The sequence below is a fragment of the Prinia subflava genome, chromosome 16, assembly GCF_021018805.1.
Source record: "Prinia subflava isolate CZ2003 ecotype Zambia chromosome 16, Cam_Psub_1.2, whole genome shotgun sequence".
In the NCBI taxonomy this organism is placed as follows: Eukaryota; Metazoa; Chordata; class Aves; order Passeriformes; family Cisticolidae; genus Prinia; species Prinia subflava.
This window is the reverse complement of record NC_086262.1, coordinates 13,582,026-13,608,505: the sequence shown is the minus strand read 5'-3', so window position 1 is coordinate 13,608,505 and position 26,480 is coordinate 13,582,026. Positions and strand designations below refer to the sequence as shown.

At 43.5% G+C, this 26,480-nt stretch overlaps 1 protein-coding gene across 4 annotated transcripts in view; it reads right to left on the bottom strand.

Annotated features, from left to right (window-relative positions):
- The window catches only part of SGCD (sarcoglycan delta), a 192,602-nt gene that overhangs the window by 9,589 nt on the left and 156,533 nt on the right, over window positions 1-26,480 (bottom strand). For all 4 annotated transcript variants that reach the window (XM_063413200.1, XM_063413198.1, XM_063413199.1 and 1 more), the window contains exon 7: window positions 1,413-1,536. In XM_063413200.1, the coding sequence (XP_063269270.1) occupies window positions 1,413-1,536 (124 nt within the window). The remainder of the gene's footprint in view (window positions 1-1,412; window positions 1,537-26,480) is intronic.

Here is a 26,480-nt window from a genome sequence, read left to right as displayed (position 1 = left end):
TTTTTCAGAGGTTTTTTTTTTTTTTTTTAACACCCATGGTCTAGATTTGCACTGTTTTAAAATGCAAATGTTTAGAAATAACAGAAATTGCAAATAAAGAGTCTTTCTATTTTTTACCCCTGACACTAAGACAGGTAACTCTTAACTGATGTGGGAGCCCTCTTGCCTGGAGGTTTGTGTTCCATGGGCAGCTCCTCCTGATGAGGCTCTCAAGTGTTTTCCTCAGCCACATCCCTTGGTGTTTTCCATCACTGTGGCAGGAGGAGAGGATAAGAACCATGTGCCCACATGATTTTGTGACACCAGAAGAGGCTTAACTCAACACCTACTTTTCTTTTGCTCTGTGTTATCAGCTTTAATTGTTCTCTCTTCCCCTTTGGAAGTTTCTCCAGTACAACAACCTGTGTCTCCTAATGTTCCCTTTCTTTCCAGGATGAAACATTAGCCACAAAAGCTTTTCAGATCAATACCAGTGAATTAAGCTCTTCTTATAGAAAAATATATGATAAAAGATTTAATTATGCCGGCCAAGTAAATCTTGTTTTAAAGTGACAAGGAAACAATGAATTTAGGAGCACTGTGCATTTTACAGCTGCATAAATCTGCTGGAACAACAGATGCTATTATCCATGCACTTTAAAAATAATGAATCAGCCTTTGCCATGGAGTGAGCCTGATTTGCATGGGATGTGTTCAATCAGAGTGAGCAGCAATGAGGTCAGGAGAGCCCAGAGCCCCCAGGCTCTCAAACACAGCAGCCTGGTGACCCACAGGGCTGCAGCCCTGCAGGGGATCCATGCCCTGGCTTGGCTTTGCTGCAGGGCTTGACATTTTCTGTTGGATCTGTTCACCAAGAATGGGACCGGGTGACCGAGAGGCGTTCCGTGAGTTTTTTATTTCATTATCAGACTCAAAAGATGGTAAAACTCACACCATAACAACAGAAGCCAAAGTTCTCTTTGTTACAAGGCCTTTTAAAAGTTTTTTAGCCAATAGGCTAATGCTAAAAGCTTACAAGCTTCTACTTAAGCCAATCAATAAACACTACATGTATGCCTTACAGCATGCAATAGTTGTTTGTTCTATGTTTTTTGCAGCTCAGAAACTTTTTACGCTCCAAATATTTCAAGGCCTAAAATTCAACTCCGTTTCAAACCTCCATCTATCTAAACTTATTGCAACGCTGTGAAAGTCCCCTGCTTTTTCAGTTCCCACAATTCCCCCTCTCTGTACAACCAAAAATAAATGGAACACTTTTTGGTATCTTTGTCGATTAATAACTTTGTTGATGAATAACTACATTGTGTTGCCTAGCTCTGCTAAAAGTAGGGGATTTTTACAGCGCTGCAGTAAGCTTATTACGACACTGTAAAACCCCCCTGCTTTCTCAGTGCCCACAGCTCTCCACTCACCTCTCCATCTTTGGATTCCAGCCTGAGCTCTGTCCTGCACGTGGCCTTCAGGCTGCCGGCCTCGGCGTTGATCTCGATGCCCTTGGGCGCCTCCATCACCAGCGCGCGCGTGGGCGACTCCAGCCTGCAACACAGAGGGCCCGTAGCAGTGCACCCCTTATCAGGGCACCCCTTATCAGTGCACCCCTCACCTCAGCAGGTGCTCCCACATCAGGGAAGAGTTTAAGGATTCATTTTATAAGGAAAACAAACCGGAAAATTTGGTGCTCTTCTCACCATAATTGGCCCGGCACCTGTTGGATCCTTGCGATGTAACTCAAGACCCGCGGTTATTTCTATCAGGCAGCACGCCAAAAATCCCTCCTTGAGTGTTACATACATAAGGAGAGCATGGAGACTCCTGGTGCATTTTCAGAGTATGATAGCAGGTGTTAGGATCCTCCCTGCAACCTGCACAGCTTATACTCTGTTGTATAGTTTGTTATTTTTGGCTGGGACAGAAGCTCCTGTGCTTTGGGCTGGCAGCAGAGACCAGAGCTGAGCACGGGGCAGCCCAGCACCACTCCCAGCTCTCCTGGGCAGCTCTCTGGGTTTGCCTGCATCAGCTCTTCCTCTGCTCTCCATATATACAATCATTTGTGCAAGTAAGTGTGTTCTTAAATGGACTCCTGCTGGTACTGAGACAGCGTTATGGGAGGGAATTCAGCTGTATTTATTGCAGCCAACAGCTCAATAAAGCACAGGCACAGCTCCCTCTGTGTGGCACTTTTCAAGTTACGACTTTCCTTCTTTTCAGTGTCTTCATATTGCTGCTTTTTGAACACCTTTCCCTCAAGACCCCAAACTCATCCATAATTTCCTGGCTGACTTAACTAAATCTAAATTTCAGGGAGCAATTAAGGCATACGCAGCCCAAGGAATGGGTCTCATGGTTAGCAGCCTCTGCACAACCCTTCTGAGCTGCTTTTTGTTTTCTGCAGGGAAGCCACATTTTATGTAAACCTTCTTCTGATTCCTTCCACTGGTATCACCCCTCAGCAGGCTCCTGTGTGAGGAACCTAAGGTTAAGACTGCTGTAACTCACTTTTTTTCCCTGCCTGACTGAATTGCAGATTGCATGGAGGACAAAAAAGCTGTCTGACCCGTATTTTCCCTGGAGATTTCTGCCCAGGGATTCAGTACACTCTCACCCTTGGTGTACTTCACAGGCTGGTATTTACCCTGAAAAACAAAGGACCCTCTGCTGGCCCTGAGCCCCCAGGATCTGTGCTGCAGTGTCTGGCATGCAAGCACACATTCCCTTGGATACACAGGCAGGAGAAGAATTCCCTCTCCTCCTCAGGAGGAGAAGCAGAGAACTTGGGCCAGTTATATCTTAAATCATGCAGCTAAATTCACCAGAGGATGTGTCCAAAACCCGAGACAGCTGAGGTAATCTGAGGATAAAATAATTCCTAAGAACACAGCCTGGTGACTCTCCAGCTCTCCAGCATCTCAGTGACTCTCCAATTTCTTTGAAGTCCTGGCTGTCTCAATATATTTGTTCATCTGTTAATCTTTTAGCTCTTCTATCCACTGAGAAATCAATCTCCTAAGTGCAAAACAGCGTGGTGTTCAGACACCTTAGTGCAAACACAGTCCTCTGCAGCAGCACTCAATTCCTGCTCTGTGCAGGAGCAGCCTCCCAGTCCCACACCTTCACTGGAGAGTGAGGAGAGCCAGGAAATCTCTGGAAGTCTTCCTGAGGTGGGGCAGGATCAATAGATCCTTGCACGTCTTTCCCTGTGCACACAGGTCCCCTGAACAGCAAACTGAGTTAAAATTCAAGCTTTGAATAAGCTACCAGTGATGAGGAGTGTCCTAGACAAAAAAAGTTTTATTCTCTTTCACATGTAAAAAGCAATGGAGTTATTCTCCCTCCTCCACCTGAAGAAGTGAAATAACAGCATCCTGCAAACACTGCTGAAAACCATCTGATTTTTGGATGCATTCTTATCCACGCAGGGCTTCTTTCCTCCTGGAGGCACAAAGGACCCTCCCAAGAGCCCATGGTGTGACGTGGGACAAGGACACAACCAGAGCCAGGGCTCTGCTGCGGTTCCATCGCCCTCCTCTACCACCCCAAATCACAGCCTCAGACAGCTGCAATCCTGCTGATTCAACCCAAACTCAACCCTTGCATGCTGAAAACACAACTTGAAAGCCCAGGGGTCTTTTCAGAACCTAAAACCGGCACAAATTATTGAAAATACTACGACAGCAGAGTGCAGCTCTTTCACCTTGGTCTGCAGCCCACGTGGCTTTGTACTCGTGCTGTGGTTTGGAGCCTGACTCTTCTGTCTCCCCCATGCTCCATATTGGTGTAAATCCATAATTTTGGGACTCTTGTCCCAATTTATGCTACTGTAAAGGAGGACAGGAAGGTCTTAAAAATTGTTTCCTTGGTATTTAAGGGGCATATGTTTGTAAGGGATTTTATTTGATTATTTTCTGATATCCTGACGAATCCCTGAGCCACCTGACCATAAACCAGGAGCTGCAAAATCTATGCAAAGCCAGAGAAGGCAGCTGAGGAGTTTATGCTCTGGGGGTTTGAGCAATGTTTACTGAACACTTTCATTTGAAGCAGGCATTTAAGAGATGCTCTGCTTTTAAAACTAATTCTGCCTTCCAGAGCAGAACCAATTTGGAGACTAATAATGAAAGAAAATGATTTAGAGATGAACAGATAATTTGTTCAAAATCAACATTTGTTTTCCAGTGTGATACTCCAGGGCTTTTAGTGGGATTCCCATCTCCTGGTGAGGTGTAAGCCTGTACTTAGAGCAGTAGGCTGGAAAGGTGGCTGCATGAATATAGATTGTTTCATTATTTGCTCCTGCTCTTGAATTTTCCATCCCAGCAACTGGCACATAAGCCCTTTTTATTGACCATGGGTGCTGCTTATTTTTGCTCCAGTATTTGCAGGACTGGATTTTGACCTCTCTCGCAGAGCTGGGCAAGAAGGGTAAATGCAATGCAGTGCACAGTTACAGCTTGCTGAATTCAGCACTGAGATAAGCCACTGCCATGAAATTGCTCCTGTCCCACTGCAGTCTCCTGGGAGGTGGTGAAGAGACATTCTCCTCTCTGGGTGGCTCCCCACAGCTTGGGAACTCCTCCTCTGGATCCCAAGATTTCATATAAGCCCAAAAATGTTTTAAAAAAAGACATGAGTAACAGGATTTTTAGAACCATCCAAGTTCCCAAGTTCCACTTATTACAACGGGTGTTAGCTACTTTTGAAAATCCCATTGAGCACCTAAATGCCATAACAAATCTGACCCTTAATCTCAGTTCTTAGTTCTGCAACAGAGGTAATAGCACTTCCCAACTCCACAGGGAGGACGGAAAGATAAATATATTAGCAGTTGTGAAGCATTTATACACTGCAATAACCGAGGCCAGGGAAGTCACCACGGCCAGGGATAAATGGCTGGCACATGGATAAGTGATCTTTCCCAAGCTGCAGTGCTGGGCTTGTACCTTCATCAAAAATAGTGTTAGTCCTGTTCCTCCCCCTGAGCACACTCAGCTCCAGCTCACCACCCTCAATGGACAGTGCTAAATGTGCCTCTTAAGCCCTTCTACTCAATCCTACCACCAAAGCACCTCCTGTTCTAAAGAGAGGTGATGGCAGTGAACCCCTGGAAATCGATGGAGATTCTGTGCTCCTGAAATTCAACAAGGAAGAAAAAAATTCAGTGTCATCCCTGCTTTGCTTTGGGAACTTTAGCAAAAATTTAAAGATAATCAGCACGTTGAGTTTGTATTGTGGTTCCAGAGAAAGTCATTCACTTGGAAAGGGAAAGATCATTACTTACCCACATTTCTAGTTTTCATTTCCTTCATCATACACAGTCACATTAATCACGTCAGTACCACGGAATCTATTTCCTTCTTGTCCCTCCCCTCATCCCCTCCAGGATAATGCAACATTTCCCTTACTCTTGTGAACAGCCTTTTGAATTTTGGGAAAAAAAGGAGGTATTAAAGATGTGCAGGCAGTATCACCTACAGCTGGAGGCTGCTGACGTGCTTCCAATACAGTGGGCACAATTCTGTTAAAAAGCAAAATTTAATGTAAATAGTTCAGTGGGAAGATTTGCCCAGGTCCAGCCGTGATGCAAAGGTGACTTGTGCACCAAAGGCTACAGCAGAGGAGGGGGATGATCCTCAACATATGAAAGGAGTTAATGTGAGCTGAGGACCTTTTCCTGTCACTTTGTAATTGTACTTATTTTATTACTTCCTTTCTTTTTTTTTTTTTTTTTTTTTTAAACAAGGAATGGCCTCAAACTTCAGAATTCCTTGTCCCCACAAGGGGCTTTTTCTGCGTGGGGCACAAACACTGCTTGCAATTTGGAAATGGGAGTAGAAGTTCATGCACAGGAGGTGAGTAGCATATGATGCAGCAGTGTGGTAACAGGAGCTAATTTAATTTTGCTTAGAAACCTCTGGACAGAGAACAGAGCCTGTATTACTGCAGCTGTAGCCCATTACTTCTAATGACTCTAATTATTTTTTATGGTATCCATCTGACCAGCCATAAGATTCACGTTGAGCATAAAATTAGCCAATGTTAGCACCGTGCCTGCTAACATCTCATACAATTGGTAAATGATGCCAGCAAGTAAACACGGAGCTCCATCAATTTGCTGGTAATGAACCAGCTTCTAGGGCTGAAATTTGTTTTCAATTTTAACTCCATTGTTTCAATGAAATCAATGGCATCGCCCATTCACAGCGACTTACACTTCTGGCTTCATTATTTGTGTGTTATCTCATATATGTCTACTCCTAGAACAAAACACAGTGCTGTTCTCCCTATTAACAGGAAGTTAATTAGGTTTTACTGCATTGCAAAGAAGCCATGCTTGGTTTCTATTTTTAGAAAGCTTAGAAACATTTTTGTTGTTGTTGTTGTTTGGGTGGTTTGGTTTATTTTTTTTATTTGCCTTTACTTGTACTGGAACAGAAAAGTGTCTAGGAGGAGGAACAACAGGTTGAGCCTTGATTAACCTGGCAAAAACTTGAATTAAAGATAAATTCAACCAAAGTTTTGTCTCTGCCCTGAGCTCTCCCCTTCATCACTGGAATTCCTTCCTACTGGTATTGCCATGTCATGGGAAAAACACAGGCTAAAATATGGCAGGAACAGGAGTCTAATATAAACCAGGAAAGAGAAAAAAAGGGAGTTGGCCTTGGTACATCAGAGTAAGCGGTTAAAATCCAAAGGATTTTAAATGCACAATGTCTTTTTTTGGCACACCATGATTTTGACAAAATATGACCTAAGTGGCACAATACAAAAGCAGCAAGCACTCTGAGAGCTTACAGAAGTGATCATCACTAATAAGAAAATATGTATCCCTGTTATTTATTGCCTAGCATTGACATAAATCTTGTTTTCAATTACATGTTAATGAAGCACACCAATTACTGTTTGAATAGGGACATCTGATTACAGTCTCAATCAACAGAAATAAATCTTGCTTATGGAAGGTTTCCAGGGTATTTTCTTTAGAAACATTAATTAGAGAAGTAAACAAGGATGTATTATAATCATGTCATCCAATTGTAAATCCTGCTTATCGCTGTAAATACTGTTTAGTCTGACAGTGTGCATCACCACAGTTTCCAGTGTTTATGCTGCAAATCTAATGAGTGACAATTCCAGTGCAACCATAATCTGAAAGAAATTGTTATGGCTTCGGGTCCAAAACCTTATGCAATTTCTAATGTGATACAGTGAGCAGTAAATGAAAATTATTTTAGCTATCTCCACAAACCACGGGTAATTCCCAAGTGAAGCCCACCTAAATCTGTCAGAGACCTGACAGGTGCAGAGGTCTAATGATGCTTTATTGGAAATTACAGTTTTCTAATTGAGTTAGAGATAAGTCTGGTTCCAATGGCAGGGCGTGCAACAAATTTTTCTCCTCTGTATTTGGGCAACACAGATGCTGAAGAGATTTTGTATAAAGCTGAGTCAAGAGAAAGATAAAAATGACTTGAGAAAGCAATTACCCTTGTGCTAACTTTGTAAGCTTTACTGTTTCCTTGGATAGGGAACCTAGTGTTTACAACTTTTCTTTCTTCTTTTTTGAACAGAGCTCTCACAGCTTCAAGGAATGCTTCATCACCAGCAGTGTAATAAATCTGCTGCTGGTTTTGGTAACTTCATCCCAGAGCCCAATGGACCAGTTTATGTATTTGTCACCCAGATTGAGTTATGGGTGAAATATGTTTTTCCTGCAGAGAGTTCATGCTAAAACAATTCTCTTCTGACCATGTAATGGACATATCATCTCTTCAGAGAGCACAGCTCTGTGAGAAGGGCTAACCAACAGCAGTGGCTTGAAATCATCACAAAGGAGGCCAAAGCCAGCATCAGGAAGATGCTCAGCTGATATTAAAAGAAGATTTGAGAGGGTCTAGACAAATGAGTAATCAGAGGAGTTTGTAGGGAGGGTATTGTCTTGCAGCACCAAGCGAGATCCAGTTTCATTCCCCCTCCAAAAAATGCCATTCCTCAGCAAGAGGAGAAGTTTGAACATATGGTTCCTCCCACCACACTGCAAATCCCCTGCTGCAGTCCTCCAGCACACCTTGCACTAACTGAGGCTTATTCAGAGCACTAAAAAGCAGCAAAACTAGGAAAATATGGAACAGTCAAAATACAGCTGTAAATTCTTTGTGTTTGCCTACCATGCTGCAGCACAGGAATTGCTGAAGGCAAGGAAATTATGTAAAGTTGTCTTAAATACCTTAGGGTAGGTTTTTTGTTGTTGTTTGGTTGGTTTTTTGTTTGTTTTGTTTGTGCTTTTTTTAACATTTAAAGTAGTTTCTGGAATAGTTTACAGAAGCCAAATATAGTATTTAGAAGACAAAACCTGAACTTAAGCAGATGATATCAAATTAATCTAGGGAGAAAAATGACTGTGTAATACTACTGAGCTCTAGTTTCATTATGAACTGGAGAAGTGGTGAAGGGCAGAGATTGTCTAAGGAAAAAGTGAAAGATTAATGTTTAACGAAGTGGAGGTATGGCTGAGAAAATTAAAATCATCTGGATAATTAAAAAATTCTGTTGCTTATAAATCAAGGAGGGAAATTATCATAGAAATTGGGAGATAGTTGAACACGATGTGTGGTAAATACAGATGTGGTTTAAAAAGATGATGTGTTTAAGCAGACAGAGAAAGGATTCAGGGATGTAAAACTAATTATTCTGATTTTAAGTGTAGAGATGACTGCCATGCCTCTCTCCTCACGTGGGGTGGTCCAGCTGGGACACCCAGAGCCATCTGTGTGCTGGGTGGTGGGCACGGTCAGAACTGAGACAGAAAATGACATTATCACCAGGCAGGCTGAGCTCTAACCAAGGCACAGTGATGCCACTGATGCCACTGGCTGGCACCCAAGAGCCCATTGTTATTTTTATTACAAACACCTGACCACAGCTCCTGGAACATTCACACAGAGTGGGGCAAAACTGCTCAAACAACAGCCTGGAAATTTCTCCATGGCCAACCTGAGTGTGGCAGCCAGGGGGCCTGGGATTGCAGAGTGGCTGTGCCTCTGATCCCACTGCCCAAAGCAGAGTTACACATGCCTCATTTACTACCTAAATCACCTATTTATTTTGTTCATTATGTAACTTCTTGCAAGAAATTAAAACAAATCGAAAGAAAACAATTTCCTCCTCCTGTTGGCTGCATTAAGGACCAGGCTCATTTCGCACATGGAGAAAAATAATTACTTTTCATGTTACCATAATTGCCTAAACCACAAATGCATTTTTTAAGAAACAAAGGTTGGGCCGGTGTAAGTTTCTAATTACAGGTTGAAAGCTTCTAATTAAAAGGCATAAATTGGAAGAAACCCTTTCAAGCAGAATTGCAGAAGAGGCTGCTAAGATTGGGGATTGGCTTGATGCACTGTCACAGCACCAGGGGGGAGAAAAAGAAATAGAAACCAAATGTTGTGGCTCCTCCTCAGGGCCAGTGACACCATTTGCTACCCAATGTCTCACAAAATGCTGCCCTCAGAAACACAGAGGAGATGAACACAGCCCAGAGGAGAACTCTGCAGGGCCACATTTCCTGTGAGCCCTGAGCACAGGCACAGTGATGCTGTCCTGGAGGGAACAGCTCAGGCTTCAAGCAGCTTTTTCCTGAAGCTGGTGCAGGCTGCTGGATGGTGGCGGCAGGACAAAAGCCACCTGGGTGAGGATAAAAGGATAAAACCCAATAAAAAGATGGATCCTTGAGTCAGGTAAAACTTGCTGGATGAACAACTTGTATTTGTTAACATACACAGTACATGGTGCTCTGTTTTGGGGTGCCTGTCATGTGCAGTCAGTAGCTGGATGAACTTGGGCAAATCTCTGCTACTTTCATGGTTTGCTCTTCTGCTTTACTCTAAAAGAAGGCAGCACGATGTAATTTTTTTTATCTTATTCTCCTGTTTTTCAGAGTGTTGAAAAATCCTGCAGAGCAGAGCAGCATGCCATCCCTGGCAGAGAAATTGCTTTCCTGTGATATCCCAAATTCCAACGAGAGGATTACTGGCAGGGGTGCAGCACAATGCAAATATTGCAGTCATTAGCATCAGACTTTGCATGCAGTCTCCTGCACCAGAACTGCTTCAGGAAGACAAGAAATGTCAATCTAGACTTTAATTTTAAAATTACTTTTGAAGTTTGTCTGCCCATGGGGTTTTCACCTGCTGTTTGGTCAGCAATAAAGGAAAAGGGTTAGGTGGATTAAAATCTCACATGGGCAGTGCTCAGGTTCAGCCTCCAGCACTCACTGCAGTGATGATTTACTCTTTATCCTCTCTGATGATTTATTCTATTCCTTCTAAAAAGACAGGCATTAATAGTAAATCACCTACAATGAGAAATATAGAGATAACAAAGCCAGAAAGGATTTGGAATGGCAGAATTAAAAAAAACAACCTGCTGGAAAGAGAAGATGTGTCTGTGTGCATCATCCACTCAGTGGTGATACCCTTTGGACACATGTACACACTTGCCTAAGTGGATTTGAAGAGCTTCCTTAGCATGACAAATTGGCTACAACCTGATGGGTATTTCTGAAAACCCATTTATGGGCCTTCACACACTCACATTCCTGTGGCATATCCATTCATTGTGCAGTCAATTTATAATGATTCCACCAAATTAAATCTTTATTAACAAACTTATTGAGTCTGGCTTTGACTTATCGTCCCCCCTTTTAATTAACTGCAGTAATGAGACAAGCAACATCCAATATAACAACTGACCAAACATTTTGTTTAAACCTACTATTTATTTCAAGCAGCTCCACTAAAAATGAAGGCTGAATTGCTATTTGCTAAATGTCAATTTTCACACTCTGTTGAACCTTTTCTGAAGGCTGTCAACCACAAATCTGCAGTCATCTTTCCCCCTCTGATCAGAGCTATATAGAGCATATAACAGGTTTTCAGTTTCTTTTCATTTTTATGCAGAAGATGTAACATTTTCTGTTCCCAGTATACTTCAAAAAAAATTGTAAATGTGCATAAATTGTAAATGTAAAGGGATGCATATGCCAAGGCTGTGGCCTCTTTCACAGCCACAAGTTACACCAGCAATGTGGTTCCATGTCTGCATGTGCAAGAGCACAGAAATGATCCAAACTCCTCAAATCCAGCCCGTTATCACACAACAATACTGCACCATTCTCTTTTCCAAAGTGCTGGGTTCATGCTCAGAGTTGGGAAGATGTTTCCCCCTCCAGATCATTTGTTCACAGCCTTGCTTTGGGAGGAACTCTAAAACAAAGCCAAGGAATGGGCAGGACCACCATGGACAGAGACTTTAAGAAGGGCCCAGGGCTCCTCCTTGTGACCTTTTTGGCACAGAGGAGTTTGGAAGGGCAATGAGAGGGATGGGGATGATTTGAACAAGTCAGGCTCAAAGCTCTTGGACAGTGTAGAACAGAAAATCTTACAGCTCTTTGAGATTTCCACCTAATTTCTTGCTTTCAAGTATTTAAAAGAAGATAGGTTGGGAAATGGTGTAGAGAAGAAAATAAAGGAATTGTGTGGGAGGGTGGAGGGAGGAATGGAGCAGAGAGATAAAGAGATCAGGAAAAAAAAAAAAGCCCAACTTGCTGAAAATGAGAATATAGAGATGTCTCCAAAGGGACTACTTTAATTTAGGGAAGAGGATGTTTTGCAAATTCTTAGCATCAATTTATTTTCAGCTAAAACCCAAACTGTTTTCTATTTATCTTTTACACATAATCACTCCTGAGTAAAACATGCATTCAGAGGTAAGGCTTGGCAATCTTTCAAGGCAGACACGTCAGATGATATTTCCCTACTGGCATGGACCCACCTCTTCCCAGGGGAGGGACATCCCTGTCCTGATTCTCCTGGTGGGATCTGGGAGCTGTGAGACCCTGCTGCTCACAGCTGAGTGTCTCAAGAGGTTCTGCTTCCTTCTTTTGCCTCTCCATTTGTTGTTTGGCGTGTTCCATGGTGCTGCTGCTGGCACCCACAGTTAAGTTGCTCACCTTGTTCATTTTAAGGCATGAAACCTCTTTTCCTGCTCCTCTCCACAGCAACATGAGAATATGTTCAACATTTCTTGACTCTTGCAAGGTTCCTTCCATCTTTCCCTGGGCAAGTCTGCCTTTTTTGACTGTAATAACCTCCCCTGGATGTCTCTTTAGCAGGTAGCAAAGACAATTCCAGTTGTTAATGGAAGAAGTCAAGTGGAGGTGAAGTGAAATAGATTAAAAACCAAAAAAGAACTCACGTCAGAAAAGCTGCTGTACCACTCAGTGGAATAACCCCTTCCTAGAACAGGTTTTTGGCTGTGATTTCCAATTCATTTTGCACTATTTTATTTCGATTTTAAGACGGCAGCCAGGTAGGAGAACTGGCTTTGTGGCTGAAGCACTGGGATGCAGTTTCCAGCCCTGAGATGAGGTGCCTTTGTGACCACAGGAGAGCACAGCCAGTGGTCCCTGGGCTCCCTGCAGCCTGGTGGGGATGGCTGAGCACAGCCCAGGAGGAATAATTCTCCCCAACACAGCAAACTGAAACAGGCAACTCTTTGCTGCTGATTTTTCCTTGTGTCCAAGCCAACTCATAGGAAAACTTCCTTACAGAATGCCCCTTGTGCTGTAAAGCACAGTCCTGAGCCATCACCTCCACAAGGAACTTCACCAGATGGTCTTGGGAGGTGGGAATGCCCCCAGGTGCACAGATCTCACCCCACTGACTTCCCAAGTACTGCCCCTAAAAGGACTCAATAGAGTTACCTTGGGAACACAACAAGAGAAAGGAAATTGGACCTTAGAATCAATCTTAATTCTCCTTTTGTACAGCCAAACAAACTAATAATAATAAAGAAGAAACACTGCAAGAGAAAAATATGAATTGTGGGTGTTTTTTATGGTCTTAGAAACCAAGAACGATCAAGGCAGCAAGATATAATTTTTTTTTTTCCTGGAATGCCTTGCTTTTTCTGAATTGCCTGCACCCTCGTGGCACCTCTCAGCAGTCACATTAACACTATTGATTGTCTGCTTGGTAGGTAACAGGAGGAAAAATAAAACAGCCAAGAACTTAACTCTCTTCAGATTTCTCCAGTGCAACTGGAATGTGGATAGGTTTTTTTTTAATGGGTGGCCATCAGTTCTAAAACCTTCCCAGTGAAAATTATTGCTCTGATCTTCCTCTGTGTCAGTAACCAAAGTCACCCAGTCAGGGCAGGAGTTGGAGCCTTCCCTGCTCCTAAAAATGCTGGGGTGCTCCTGTTCTTTGAGGCAAAGGGTGTGAGAGATGTCTTGATTTCTACCCTTTGAAGCTGCCAATCCTCCAGCTTTGCAAATGGTTTGAAATGCCACCTGCTCCCCAGAGCAGGGAAGGGCTCCATGCCAAGGCTGGTGTCACCTCCCTGGTGACAGCATTCCTTGAACACCCCCACAGCCCTGCAGCCAGGAGTGGTAATTTCCAGCTCCAGAACAGGGAATCCAGCCCTCACTTGCTGTCCCAAGGAAATAAGAACATTTGTGTTGTGCCCATCCACCACACTGAGGAGCCACCTTCAGTTCTGGACCTCCCAGTCCAAGCCAGCAGCACTTCCCAGTTGTTGATCTCACCCAGCTGGGGTAAAGCACAGGAATGAGTCAGCCTAACACATCTCTTGTTTTGACACTGTCTATCGAGCCTGCCATATACAGCTCAGAAAATCTACATATCTGTGTCAGAGAAACACAGTAGAGAATTCCTTCAGAGAAGTTTTCCCAGTAGGAAGGAGGCACATGAGGGCTGTTACCTCCTCCTTCCCCTTTTCATGATGGATAAGGAATGTTCTCGACATCAAAGATTTTTCCTGTATTTCCTTTCATTTTTCACTTTAATGCTGCCCAGATAGCAAAATGCAACTTTGCAGGCTGGATCCAAACTTGGAGAGTGAAAGGTGAAGAACCCATGACCCCAATCCGTGGCTGCTCATGCACTTGCCAGGGAACTCCTTAATCTGGCCAGAGAAAAGCTTTAAAATGGAAACTTCAGTATTTTTGAGCTGCTTTTCTAAAACACATTCCCATGTCCATGCAGCATCCCAGTGTTTTGTGGCAGTGAATATTTTTCTGTTTCTAAGCAATTTAGAAGTGTTGGGGATGCAGTGGCCTGGGGTCCATCTGATTTTCTCCTGTCTGAGCCCCAGCCCCTGCACATCATCAGAAAACCCACTCCAGCACACTGTGCCTGCTCTCCTTTTGTCTTTTCTTGTTTGTTTGGGACACAGCTTTGCCTCAAAAGCATTGTGCACAGTAAGCACTGCTTTCTTCTATAGCATTTAAAACTAATCCAATGTAAGAAAATATTAACTAAACATGCCATGGCTACCCAAACCCAATTAGCTGTGAATTAGAAGGGAATATATTTAATATAATGTGACTATTAAAAAAGCCTGGAGATTTGTGAAGGTATTTACATGCCTGCTGGCCTGTTTCTGAAATTCTGGTGCTGCATCTTTCTGTGCCCCTTGCTTGTGAAGGAGGTAACTCTGTCTCACCTGCACGTGGTACCTGCTGCTGGATCCTCTGGCCTAAAGAATTTTCATTCTTATGAAATGAAAACCATTAATGCTCAAGGGAAGGAACCTCTTCCATCCCCAGACCAGTAAAACACAGACAATGGTTCAGGAGTCTCATCACCCAGGTCCCTCAATAGAAAGTGACCCTGGCTGAAACAGGAACAGAGAGAGAAACAGCTGCCTCTTACAAAACCTGGAAATTGCCAAATAATGACTTCTCTCTGCCTCAGACATTAAGTTCACTGCAGCTCCTCCCTCCATCTTACCCCAATTATTCTTGCAGTCCTTTTTTTCTCCCTGTATTCTGCCATAGAGCAAGTCACCAGGAGTAAACAACATTAGCTGCTACCCTAAAAACACACACTGACCATTTTTAGTTTATAGCTGGTGACAGTAATGGAGTACCCAGGGTGAAACCACAAAACCTCCCAAACCAGAGTAAACATCCTCTGCCACTCCAAAGGAATTCAAACCACCCCATCCCAGCTGCTGCTGTGGTGGGTGAGGTGGGAGCTGCAGAGGGCTGAGCTGCCCAGAGGGGACAGTGCCAGGGCTGTGGGCACAGCTCTGCCCACAGAGGGATGTGGAATGAAACCTGGGCAGGTTTTTTTATCCAGCCATGCTGACTTCACTCCCAGCACGTTTCCACATCATCCAGTGTCTTTATCTCTGTAAAGGATTATCTTCCATAAAGCAGCCACATCCTGACAGTCATGCTGCTTTAACTTTACTGCTCTAGTTAGAGGTGTAATGTGGGGAGAGCTTAAAGAGAGAGAACTGGACAGGTCTGTTTTAATTGTTCCCACCAGACCTGTGCTCCGTGACCTTGGACATCTACAGAGCCATAAATATGAGCTTTGATTGCTGTTCCCATAGTGACTGGCAGGAGGAACACAGTGGAGGCTGGACTGGGATCGCTTCAAGCAGGCAAGCAGCAACTGGAAATCATTAAGTTCAGAGGCTCTGGGGACACTAATGTCACTGCAGGCCAGGCAGCCTGGAAGATAAACATTGCTGGGCGCTGCGAAAATGATTTTTCTATTTGCTTTCCACTGAGAGAATGAACTAGGCTACACTTTAGGCACTCGGCTTGGCAAATGAGACCGTGGGCTCTTCTGAGGCAATTTCACCAGTCCCTTCTGCTGCTGGAGATGTCAGAGTTACCAGTGGGGCCTGTCAGGTTTGTGCTGAGAGCACAGACTGCTGAGGAGAACAGCAGCCTGAGCAGGCACAGCTGGTCCATGGGGAATGCTTCCACCTGGAGAAAGACACAACAGGGGCTAAACCATCCAAAGCTGCAGGATTGTCCCTGTCCAGGGCCAGAGCCAGCGTGGTTATTTCTGTTCTGCATTGTGCACTGAGGGCTGTCAGGAGCTTGGTGTGGGAATGGGACACCTCTGGCATCCCTTTGCACATGGATTCAGGGAGAGGAATGCAGAATGCCCTGCAGCTGGGCACCCAGCTCTTACTTTCACTGTGAATACACAAACAGAACTCAAATAGCTCTGAGCTCTCCTGTGTCAATACAGGAAATGGTAGAGTTTCAGGAGAAACACAGACACGTGCTGGTGGCCTGATAAAGCAGCTCAGGAATATTTATATTGGCAGAGGGCAGAGCAGGAAAAGCTGAGCTGTGCCCATGGCAGTGCTAGTGAGGGACTTGCTCAGGTGGTGGGGGCTCTGCCTGTCCACCCTCACAGCTCCCTCATCTCCCCAGCAGCCAGGGCCCCACACATCACAGGAGAAGGGGAATTACACAGGGGCAGATCCAGCATGGCCAACAGATCCCTCCCTCAGAGTCAAAACCCTCACAAATACAACAGCCTCCCCCTCGCTGTGCATTCAGGTTTGCAATGGAAAATCCCTCTTCTGCCATCCACGATAAATCAGTGATTACTCAGAAGGGAAGCAACACCAGCTCTACCCATCCATGCACTTTGTACACTCCCCAGACTCTGCAATTTACATATTTAAACTCTTCTGAGTTTGGCATCATGTCAACTTTAATGCCAACAGAAGACAGATAAGCCCATAAAGCAACAAGTCCAAGGCATCACTTCTCCCTTACTACATCCAGCACTTACACAGATTTGCATAGATCTGTTTAAAAAGCAGGGTAATGCTGACATGTTTTGAAGCCAAGATTACATGGGGTTTTTTATGAGAAGTTTGGTGGCATGCCACAGGGAGACACTGCACTATTCCCATGGGATAATTGATCACCCCAGTCTCTTCTCCGTGCCTCAGCCTTTCACTGAAAGTAGATCCCATCATTTTTCAAGCAGCTGAGTCAGATTTGCAAACTATGCACATTCTTACACTGACCACAAGCACTTAAAGCATCAGCTGTTCTATTTTTTCTGCATTTGGTTCCTCTATTTTTCTTTTTCTAGCTTGTAAAAAATGCCAGAATTGTCCAATTCTTTTTAAAAAATGACCAGCTTGTGACCTCTTGATAATTTATACAGTATGGACAGTCTTACTTGGAAAAATCAAGGATTAAAAATATTTATCTCTCAGGTGCTCAAATGTCTTCATTTACTTTTTGAAATACAGACTAATAATAATGATTACCTCCTCTGCTTTAGTGTTAATCCACCTCTCAGAAAGTGCACTTCTTGAACTGTATAAAATGACACTTTTAAGAAGAATTTTGCATTTTTCTGGCTGCAGCAAACCATATGGAGAGTGGCTGACGGGTCCTGATGGATAACAAACACACCAGCAGCTTCCTAGAATACTTATCTCTGAAAAGAAGGGAGCTCTGCAGAAGTGGCCTGGATAGCTCCATAAATCAATGCCACACCATTAATTCCTGACAGACACTAAAAAATTAAAGAGATGGTCAGTTTTAAGTATTGGCCCTGCATATGTCTTGCAGTTGTTCTTTCAGGAGAGCCATAATCTCCATTTGAGAAGCAACAGAACCATTATAGTGTCCCTGCTGAAATTTCAGTCTGGCTTTTGAAGGCTAATTTTGATTTTCATCGCTTTAAAAGTGCAGCCAGATGTTGCTTTTGTTTACATCAAGCTTTGCTTTTTTCCCCCTAGGAAATTCAACCCAAACCCAGCAATTACTTTGCTGCAGAATTGTTTATTGTAGGACAGTCCCACTGGCAGGTTGGCCAGTGCTGGAACCTCCCACAGCCTGGCCAGACACTGGGAACTGTGCTTTGCTTCACTGGAAGCAGATCCAGCTGGAGGAGAGCTTCCTCAGAGGCTGGTTATGAAAGCAACACTCTCTTTGGTATTTTGGTATCTTATGGACATTTTGGCAGACTGTGTGAGTCACAGAAACACTTTTCATGTGTCTCTGAGCACCTCAGCCTGCAGAGCTCCCATTTCCCTGGCATTGATTCCCCTTCCAAGTCACATCAGCTCACAAGGCATGATGCAACATCACTGAAAATGTGCATGTGTTTATTAGAGGTTGCAGCACAGAATATGCAGGCACCTTCAAATATATTTCAGACTGTGACAGCAAGCAGAGTGACTGAATGTATGTCAGAGGTTTATGATGAACTCTGAAGTGTCTTCATTTAACAGGGAGCATCCTTTTTTTTTTATAGGCATCCTTTATTGCTTGATTTATTCTTTCTATCTGTAACTAACCTCTAGACTCATAGATTTAGACTCCTGGTGTGATGTTGTTTGAATGCTGTGCACCTCAGAGCTCTGCAAAACGTTCTGACAAATTCATTGCTTGGTCCTCTCTCAGTGCTCAGCACAATGCCAAGGGATGGAGAGATTAAATGGTGCCCTACTGCTCAACTGAGAACCCATAAAATCAATATATTTAGTGGGTGTTATAGAAAATTTGTCACATGCTAAGCAGGGAAGAACAGGAAAGGAACTAGGAGAGATTTAGTGTTCCATTCCCATCTCTTTAGCAGTATTGCCCTTGGTGTTTTCAGTAAGACTTTGTTGTGGTTTTTTTGCAAAGGATTAAGCAGTGGTGGAGAAGAGAACTGAGCCCACATAAACAACCAAATTCTCTCTTCTTGACAGAATCAATTTGATCCAATAGAGATAAAACTGAGCATTTATGGAAGTATGCAAGGGCACAGATGGGCCAAAGCAGCTGCCAGGTCCCAGGGCTGAATGCAGGACCTGGGTTGTTTCCAGATGTGCAGCTCCTGTTTCCAGATGTGCAGTTCCTGCAGGAACACCTGCAGTGGGGTTGCACTACAAGCACACAGCTTCAGTCACACCTTTTGGGTCATTAGAGAGAGAATTTAATTTCAGAAACCTTAGGAAGCAATAATGATCTTTAACCTCTGGCCTTACAGGAGAAGAGAGTGCCTATTTCTCATCAAAATGAACAGCTTTAATAACCTTCCATTAATATCCATTTATACTGAAGCGAATGATGCAGAACTGACCAAGGGACACAATGTGCTGTGCAGGGCCATCATTACCTTGTGGATCCATGGGAGCTGCTCTTTGAACAAAGGCAAGGCTCTGCCTGCAGAATTCAGCCTATTTTTAGTAACAGCAGCACCATAATGGTTGCCCCACACTGCCAAAATTTCTGCAGTTGAAAAAGCTTCAGTGAATTAATCCAGTGCCTGCAGTAGGATTTGCACCCACGGGTTTGGTTTGGAGAGGAGCAGAGATGAATTGCCCAAATCTCCTGGCACTGCACAGTTGGGAATGGCTTTTTCCACTGTCCTTAGAGCACAGATCCTTCTGCTCCAGGGGAACAAGAATTGATTATCTGATATTCAGAGGTTTGGAGGCTTTAGAAAGAAGCAAACAGCAGTTATGAAGGACTTCATTTTTGTACCCTAAGAGGCTCTGTCAGAAATGTCATTTGTAATTAATTAGAAGTAAAGATTCTGTTAAAGTCAGTTTTTAACCCAGGGCACTCTGGGTCTCAAACCTCTGGCTGAAAGCTCAGAACCTTTTCACAAGTTCCTGTGTGCTTTCTGGATGATCCTTCTGGCAACATTTGAGTTTCCAAAATGGTTTATAAAAAAGCTTCCCTCTTTAGACAGAGCTCCTCAGTTGATTCCTGTAAGATATCCTATTTTTCTAAAGAGATTTTTATTGCAATATGAATTTATTACAAACCATTTCACATGCACACATTTTCAATCATACCTTTTGGGTCATAAGAGAGAGAATTTAATTTCAGAAACCTTAGGAAGCAATAATAATCTTTAACCTCTGGCATTGCAGGAGAAGATAGTGCATATTTTCTATCAAAATAGACAGCTTTAATAACCTTCCATTAATATACATTTATATTTATTACTCCTTCATTAAAGTTAAGACAGCAAATCCTTACTAAAAAAAATCCGAAATTGACATTTTATTTTACTTCTTTCTCTCTGTCTTTTAAAATGCTAATACTTAAGGAAGTGGACAGGACATGACATATTTTTATCACTGCCACACACTTCGGCACTAGCAGTGTAAACTCTTTGTATCTTGCTTTTTGCCCTTATTACATCAAATATAAGCAGATTTTCTCTGAGTTCACTGACAGGGAACATCTCCTTAGAGCAGCACATCCCCTCATTATCCAGCCCTATCAGCTGTTCTCCAGCTCACCAGGAGACCATTTCTTCTCTGCTTTACAACCTCTTTTATGATCCTTGATGGCCTAAGTTTGGGGATTTTCAGTTTACTTTCCTGCTTGATTCCCTTGTGCCACTTTAGAACATGTCCTCAGCCAGCCTTCCTTAATGACATGAAACCAGGCAAGAAGGCAGAGAATGTGTTTTTCTTTTTGTTTTGCAAAAGGCAGGACATAACTCATGAACTGAGGTAAACCCAGCAAGAGAAACAGAGAATTGCAGCTGATTTTCAGCTGGAGGGAGAATTGCCAGGAAGGTCCCAAGATACCAACACCCATCCCTGTTTGCCTGAGCCACAGCAAAGCCCCTCTCCTCTGCACCTACTGCCCCCATCCTGGGGTTTTTGCTCCTCCTCTCTGGAGAATTGAACAGTATTTCTGTGGTTTTCAGGCTTTCCTGAGGCACTCATTTGCTTTTTGACTATTACTGGGGTGCAATCCTATTTCTGCTTCCTCGTCTCCCACGTGGCCCTGCGGCCATGCAGCATTATGTGAAAGAAAAGCTTTTAAGTTCTTTTTTTTAAGGTTTCTTCTATCCAGGGATGTTCTAGTGCAGATGAAGTGAAACAGGGCATTATTGTCCTTGCCAGCTGGGCTGTGTGTGTGTATGGGGGTCTGTATTTACAGCTCTGGGACAGGCGGCTGCCACTTTGCCTTTCAAAGCAACACTCCACCTTTAACACAGCACTTTCACAAGCCTGGCCCCCAAAATACTCCTTTTTTTACGAGTCACTCCAACACCAATTCAGCCAGGAAGCAGAGAAGGGACTGCCAGTTTCAGAGCTGTCAGCAGAACCTGGAAATGAGGCTGTGAAATCCGTGGGCTCTCAGCTTTCCTAAACTGGAGATGAGAAAGAGGAGCCAGCACAAAGGAGCTTCTGCATTTCCATTTCCTCCCTCCACAGGACACCAGCGGGCACAAGGTGCAAGCTGGGTCACCGACCTCCTCCAGGCAACTGTGCTGAGCCCAGAGGGGCAGGACAGCCCGCAGCTGATGCTCACACACTGATAATGGATTCTTATCTCTCTAGATGAAGTAGAGACCAGGGGAGCAGCTTTGGACTGTGCAGGGGTCTGCAAAGAATGACCAGGTTTGGCTGTTGGTCATTTTTAGAAAGGGATTCTCAGGAGCCACATGCTGGTTCCAAACACCACTCCAGAGCTGGGAGTGACATTCCTTCAGTGTGAAGTCAGCAATGCTATTTGGCCAGAAATTATTGCAGTTCAAACCAGCCAGAGTTGCCCCAATAACCCAGGAGATAAATCCATATTGCAGAATACACAAGAGAAGTGCAGCTGCGGCAGTCACCGCACATGAAAAAGATAAAATCAATTCATGAAGAAAGGATGTAGTTACACCTGTCTGGCCTAAAGAAAGCAACTCCACATGAAACAAATTCAGAATAAAGATTCTGCAGGCACAGTGAGTATTTGTGATTTCTCTTAATAAGTATATACAAAATAGTGTTTTCAAAAGGAAGGATGCCAATGTAGTTGTGGATCATATTTCTCCTCTCTTTAATAAGGTTATGCAGCAGCTATTGATTCCTGACTACAGCCTAAAGTACAATTAGTGTATTTGTAAAAATGTCCTTTTTATTCACAGGGGACTTCTGCAGCTCCAAGTACCTCACTCAAACTAATAAACATTATTGCTGTGGCCCAGCCAAACCCTCTGGCACCAGCAAAGGGCAAAACAAAACAAAACCCTGAGGAACTCCTCACTTGGGCAGTGAAGTGTCTGAACTGTCCTTCCCTATTCTGTACCAGGTTAATGAGAAGTCCGTGTTAAATACCTCATTTTCAGGAAGCTGGTTTGGACTGCTGCAGCCCAGCAGGTGAAATCCCAGCTGTGGCTCCTGTGCTGGGCTCAGCACAGTGGGAACAGGGAGCTCTGCCTGCCAGGCAGCTCCCAGGTGAAGCCTTAGCAGGGAGATATTCCTTCTTAAAAGCAGGTACTGACTGCTGAATGAAGCAAAGATTTTTATTTTGCCTGCTTTGCTCTTCACTTGGGGTTTTAAAAATATGTGATGCACAGCTGGAGAGGCGTATGAAGGGATAGAGAGAAATATTAAAGAAAACCCTGTATTTTTCTACCCAAAAGCAAACATGGTGCTCAGTGGATTACATTCCTCTCATTTCTTTAAGATAAGAACAGTGTTCAAAGGAAAATCTCCTTCTCTTCTGAGCTATTCAGTCATTTTGAGTATGATTACATCCTAAATATCACAGTATTTGCAAAGGATTGGGATCACAGTGATAGGTGGGTAAGGTGCTTTCCTTGCCAACTTTCTATTTACTTCTGCATTTCATGCTCAATATCCTTGGTACAAATAGCTCTATCTCAAGTACAAATGTTATGATAAAAGGATGGTTTTTGGGCCTTTCACAGAGCATGACAAATGCTGTATCCCTGAGCAGCTGCACCAACTGATTCCCGCTGCAGCCTCTCCCGACTGCCCTATGGAACAGCAGCTCCAGCCAGGCTCTGCTGCAAGGAAAACATTGCCCAATTTGCACTGAAAAAAACCCCAACAGCTTCCTTGCCCATCTCTCTGGGCAGCTGTCTAAGGGTTGCTTTTAGAGCACTTATGGCTGCAGGTAGTCAATAACCTGCAGACTTTTTTTATAGTTGGCACCCCAAAAATGGTCCTTAGAGCCTGAGGTGCAGGTCCTGCTGCCAGGGCACAGCATCACTGCAGAGCACAGCCATCCTCCTAAACCATGATCAAATTGTAAAATGAAAGGCAACGTTTTCTATAAACATCTGCATTCCAGAGGCCAAATGGCACTCTCATCATTTTCTGTAAGACTTCCAAAAATACCACCTCAGACTAACCTACCCGACAGATACATCATGTTAGATGTGTCACCACATCCTTTTAATCAGTGTGTAGTCAATAGTCTGTATTATATGAATAACTAATTAGTTTCACAACTTATTTCCACAGATGTCATTGCAAAATCTATCTGAGGAATGTCATCTGCACTTGAGAGAAGGACAAGCATTGTAATTAAGTATTAAGCCATTTCACCAGAGTGAGTCTGCCGTGGAGTGTGAAATGGCTATAATTCACATTTTTAAGACCTTGCATTTATTAGCATCTATTTTCTCCTCAAGGTTAGCGGTGTGCTGCACAGAGAGTTAAAAAAAGCCAGCCAAGCTCCCTTGTTTGTCATTCAAATGGATCCATGTGCAGGTCTGACTGCACAGCTTGGTCACATGGATGGGGTTTCTCTGGAGTCCCAGAGGATTTCTGCCTCGCACACCTCTGTGAGCAGCACTGGAAGGTCAGATGGATGCTCTGATTGTGGAGCAAGTGACATTCTGGTGTGAAAGCTAATGACAAACCTGGGCACAGCGCAGCTAGGCAGGATCAGATCTTGTATACAGCAGAGGTACTCAATCTGAGATAACAGCCAGCACTGATGATTGATATCTCCCAGGAAAAGACTTTGTTTGCATTAGGAAAGCCCTACAGAATAAATGCAGAGGGAGAATAATGAACCCTGGGCTTTACTCAGGGCCCAGGAAAAGTTGAGCTGGTCTCTGTCTGGAGCCATTGCTCCTACTGCAATTGTGCTGCTTAATTATGTGCAGAAGAAGAAGAATCTTGAGTATCTTCCTACATCTTTTGGTGCATCAAGCAGCAAACAAGAGGGATATTTCCACTGCTCTCTATCCCATAGGCAATGCTGTTTGGCAGCAATTTGCTTTAGAAATCTGCCCTTCCCTTCCCTATTCCCACTCCTGTGCTCACTTGAAGGCCACGTAGCTGTGATGGAATGTGCACAGGGGCCAGGGGGGCCTCTGGGAAGACCCCAGCACACCCTGCAGGCTGCTTCACCACCAATTCCAGCTGCTTTGCCTTTTTTCCTGATTTTTTTTTTTTTTTTTTACTTCAGCAATAGACTGGGTCCAAAACATCCTCCTGCCCTTCCTGATCCATCAGTCCTCTGTGAAGAGGATCTGCCTGTGGACAGATGCAGAGCCATGATTTATCCAACTGGGATAAGGGAAGAGGGCAGAGCCATGATTTATCCATCTGGGATTAATCACCACAGCCCCACTAACACCTCTGCATTTCCCAGGAGTGTGCCTCCTGAGCAGCTGGTCCAGACTGAGGCTTCACCCACTGAAAACAGGGAAGGAAAGGACACCAAACAATCCACCCTTCCTGGTACAGGGTGTGAAAGGGAGGAAAGCCATTAAGAGAAGGTTTGCTGGGGTAAGGAAAAGGAACAATAACCCCCCTCTCCTCCTTTTTGCAAGAGAGATACTTCAACAGATGGAAAGTCCCAGCAATCAACTGCTTCCTTAACTGCAACCCTTATATCCAGTGGTATAAATATACCTTAATGCACACAAGAAGCTGTGGAAAGGCTGCCTTTGGTTTGGGAGGGCTGTGGCTTGTCCAGGCAGCAGATTTGAAGGGAGGAACAAAACGAAATACTAAAGCAAAGTGGCTGCAAAATCAGTGTGAATTCTGCTCTGGGAAAGTCTCTCCAACAGCAAGAGTTTCAGGAGGCCTCGGCTGCCACAGGAAAAATGTTAGATCAGATGTGGTGTTCCCTCAGAAAACGAGGTGATGAGGATCTCTGTCATCCAAAACCAACTCACCAAAGGCCACTGAAATCAGCTTGAAGTTTGGAAATCAGGAACCTGGTGTCTCCTTTTAGTTGTATGTGAATTGTGTTGGCTTTAGTGGAGATGGCCGTATATATTCAACCTGTCTGCAAGGAACTGAAAATAGTTATATGTGTTACAGTGTGGAAGGTAAAGCTCATCCCAAGGAAAATCTGTTGTCTTTTAAGCTGGTAGGACTGCCAGAATTATTGGGATTGCACTGATATAACAGAGAAACAAATTGCATCCCTGCTGGTAAAACAATCAGGAAATAACACCAGCACTGCACAAGGGTGCAGTGATCATCTCCCCCTTGCTGACACCTCACAGGAATCCACAAGTGTTCACTGTGAACTAAACAGTGTTTCAGTATCATATATTACTCTTTATAAATTACTTTCATTCCTCACCAATTACTTCCTCTTTTATACCATTCATTTTTTGCATTTCCTCTAATTTTTCTCCTCTTAATCATTATTAATGTAATTGGTTTTAGACAGAAATATTATTTGTGTTCCTACTTATCTATGGTGCCTTGTGAAACAGCTGAGAGAAACCTTAACTCAGTAGGAATTCCTGTTTTTCAAAATGAGTATTGTTACCTTAGCTCAGCACTGTATTTAAATTGTTTTTGATACAATAGGTCTCACTTGGACTATCTGGATAGTTCAGTACTCCACGTGGTAAGGTAAAATTGCAATAATAAAACCAAGCAGCAAGCACATTTCATCTGCCATTTTGTGCTTTCAGTGCTTCATAATTACCTTTAGCCAAGAATTACCCTTTTAAGCCCAAGGGATTAATTCTCCCTTAACTATATTTGTGCATTATAGAAAAAAACCAGTCATTCCTTTCTGGCCTTGGATGAGCAATTTACTGCATTTTCAACCTACAATATCTGGGGATGAATGCCAGGTGTGTGCTTGCCCCTCATGGAGTGAATTTCATGCTGACTTCTTTTTATTTAACCCTGGAACAGAAACACCCTACAGCAGATTTCCAAGCTGCAGCACGACCTGGACACTTCAGGCAGCTCTGCTCCAACCCCACCCTGTCCCCAGCTTCCAGCACTTGGCATTTTAACAGCATCCCCTTGAAACTTTGTCTTATACTTCATCACCCACCTTTTATTCCTCTCCTCTCAAACTATTTCCTTGTTCCTTATTCACTGGCTAGTCCAGCCTTTATCCCTCACCTCTGAAGAGTGCTGATCTGGAGTTTGATGGACAATTCCTGTTAGCATCTCTGGCATGTATTTGTTTTTTGGAAGAATGTAAATAGAAAAAGGCAGGTGATTCCTGCCAATGTCAAGGAGAGGTTCTCAAGGCAGGCTCTTGACAAGTTACTTGGGTGCTGCTCAAATAATCCAGTGAGAAAAGGTCATATTGAATTCAACTTTTATACATAAGCAATCACATTACCATATGTCAAAGGCACCATGCTGCTTTAAAAAGCATCAGTGCAGATGAGCACAAATATTTCAATGTCCAAACAAATCTCCCAAGCCCTCCCCCTAAACTATTTTGGGACGATACCAGATGGCAATGCTAAACATCCCAAGTATTTGAAAATAATTTGGATTTGTTTGCTTTCCTTTTTACATCTTTTGACCAGTTTAGAACCCAACAAACAACAACAAATACGCTCAGGAATGTACAATTACTTTAAATATATAAAAACATGAAAAAGTTCACAAAAGTAAATCAAATAATTTGTCAACCCTCTCTAGTT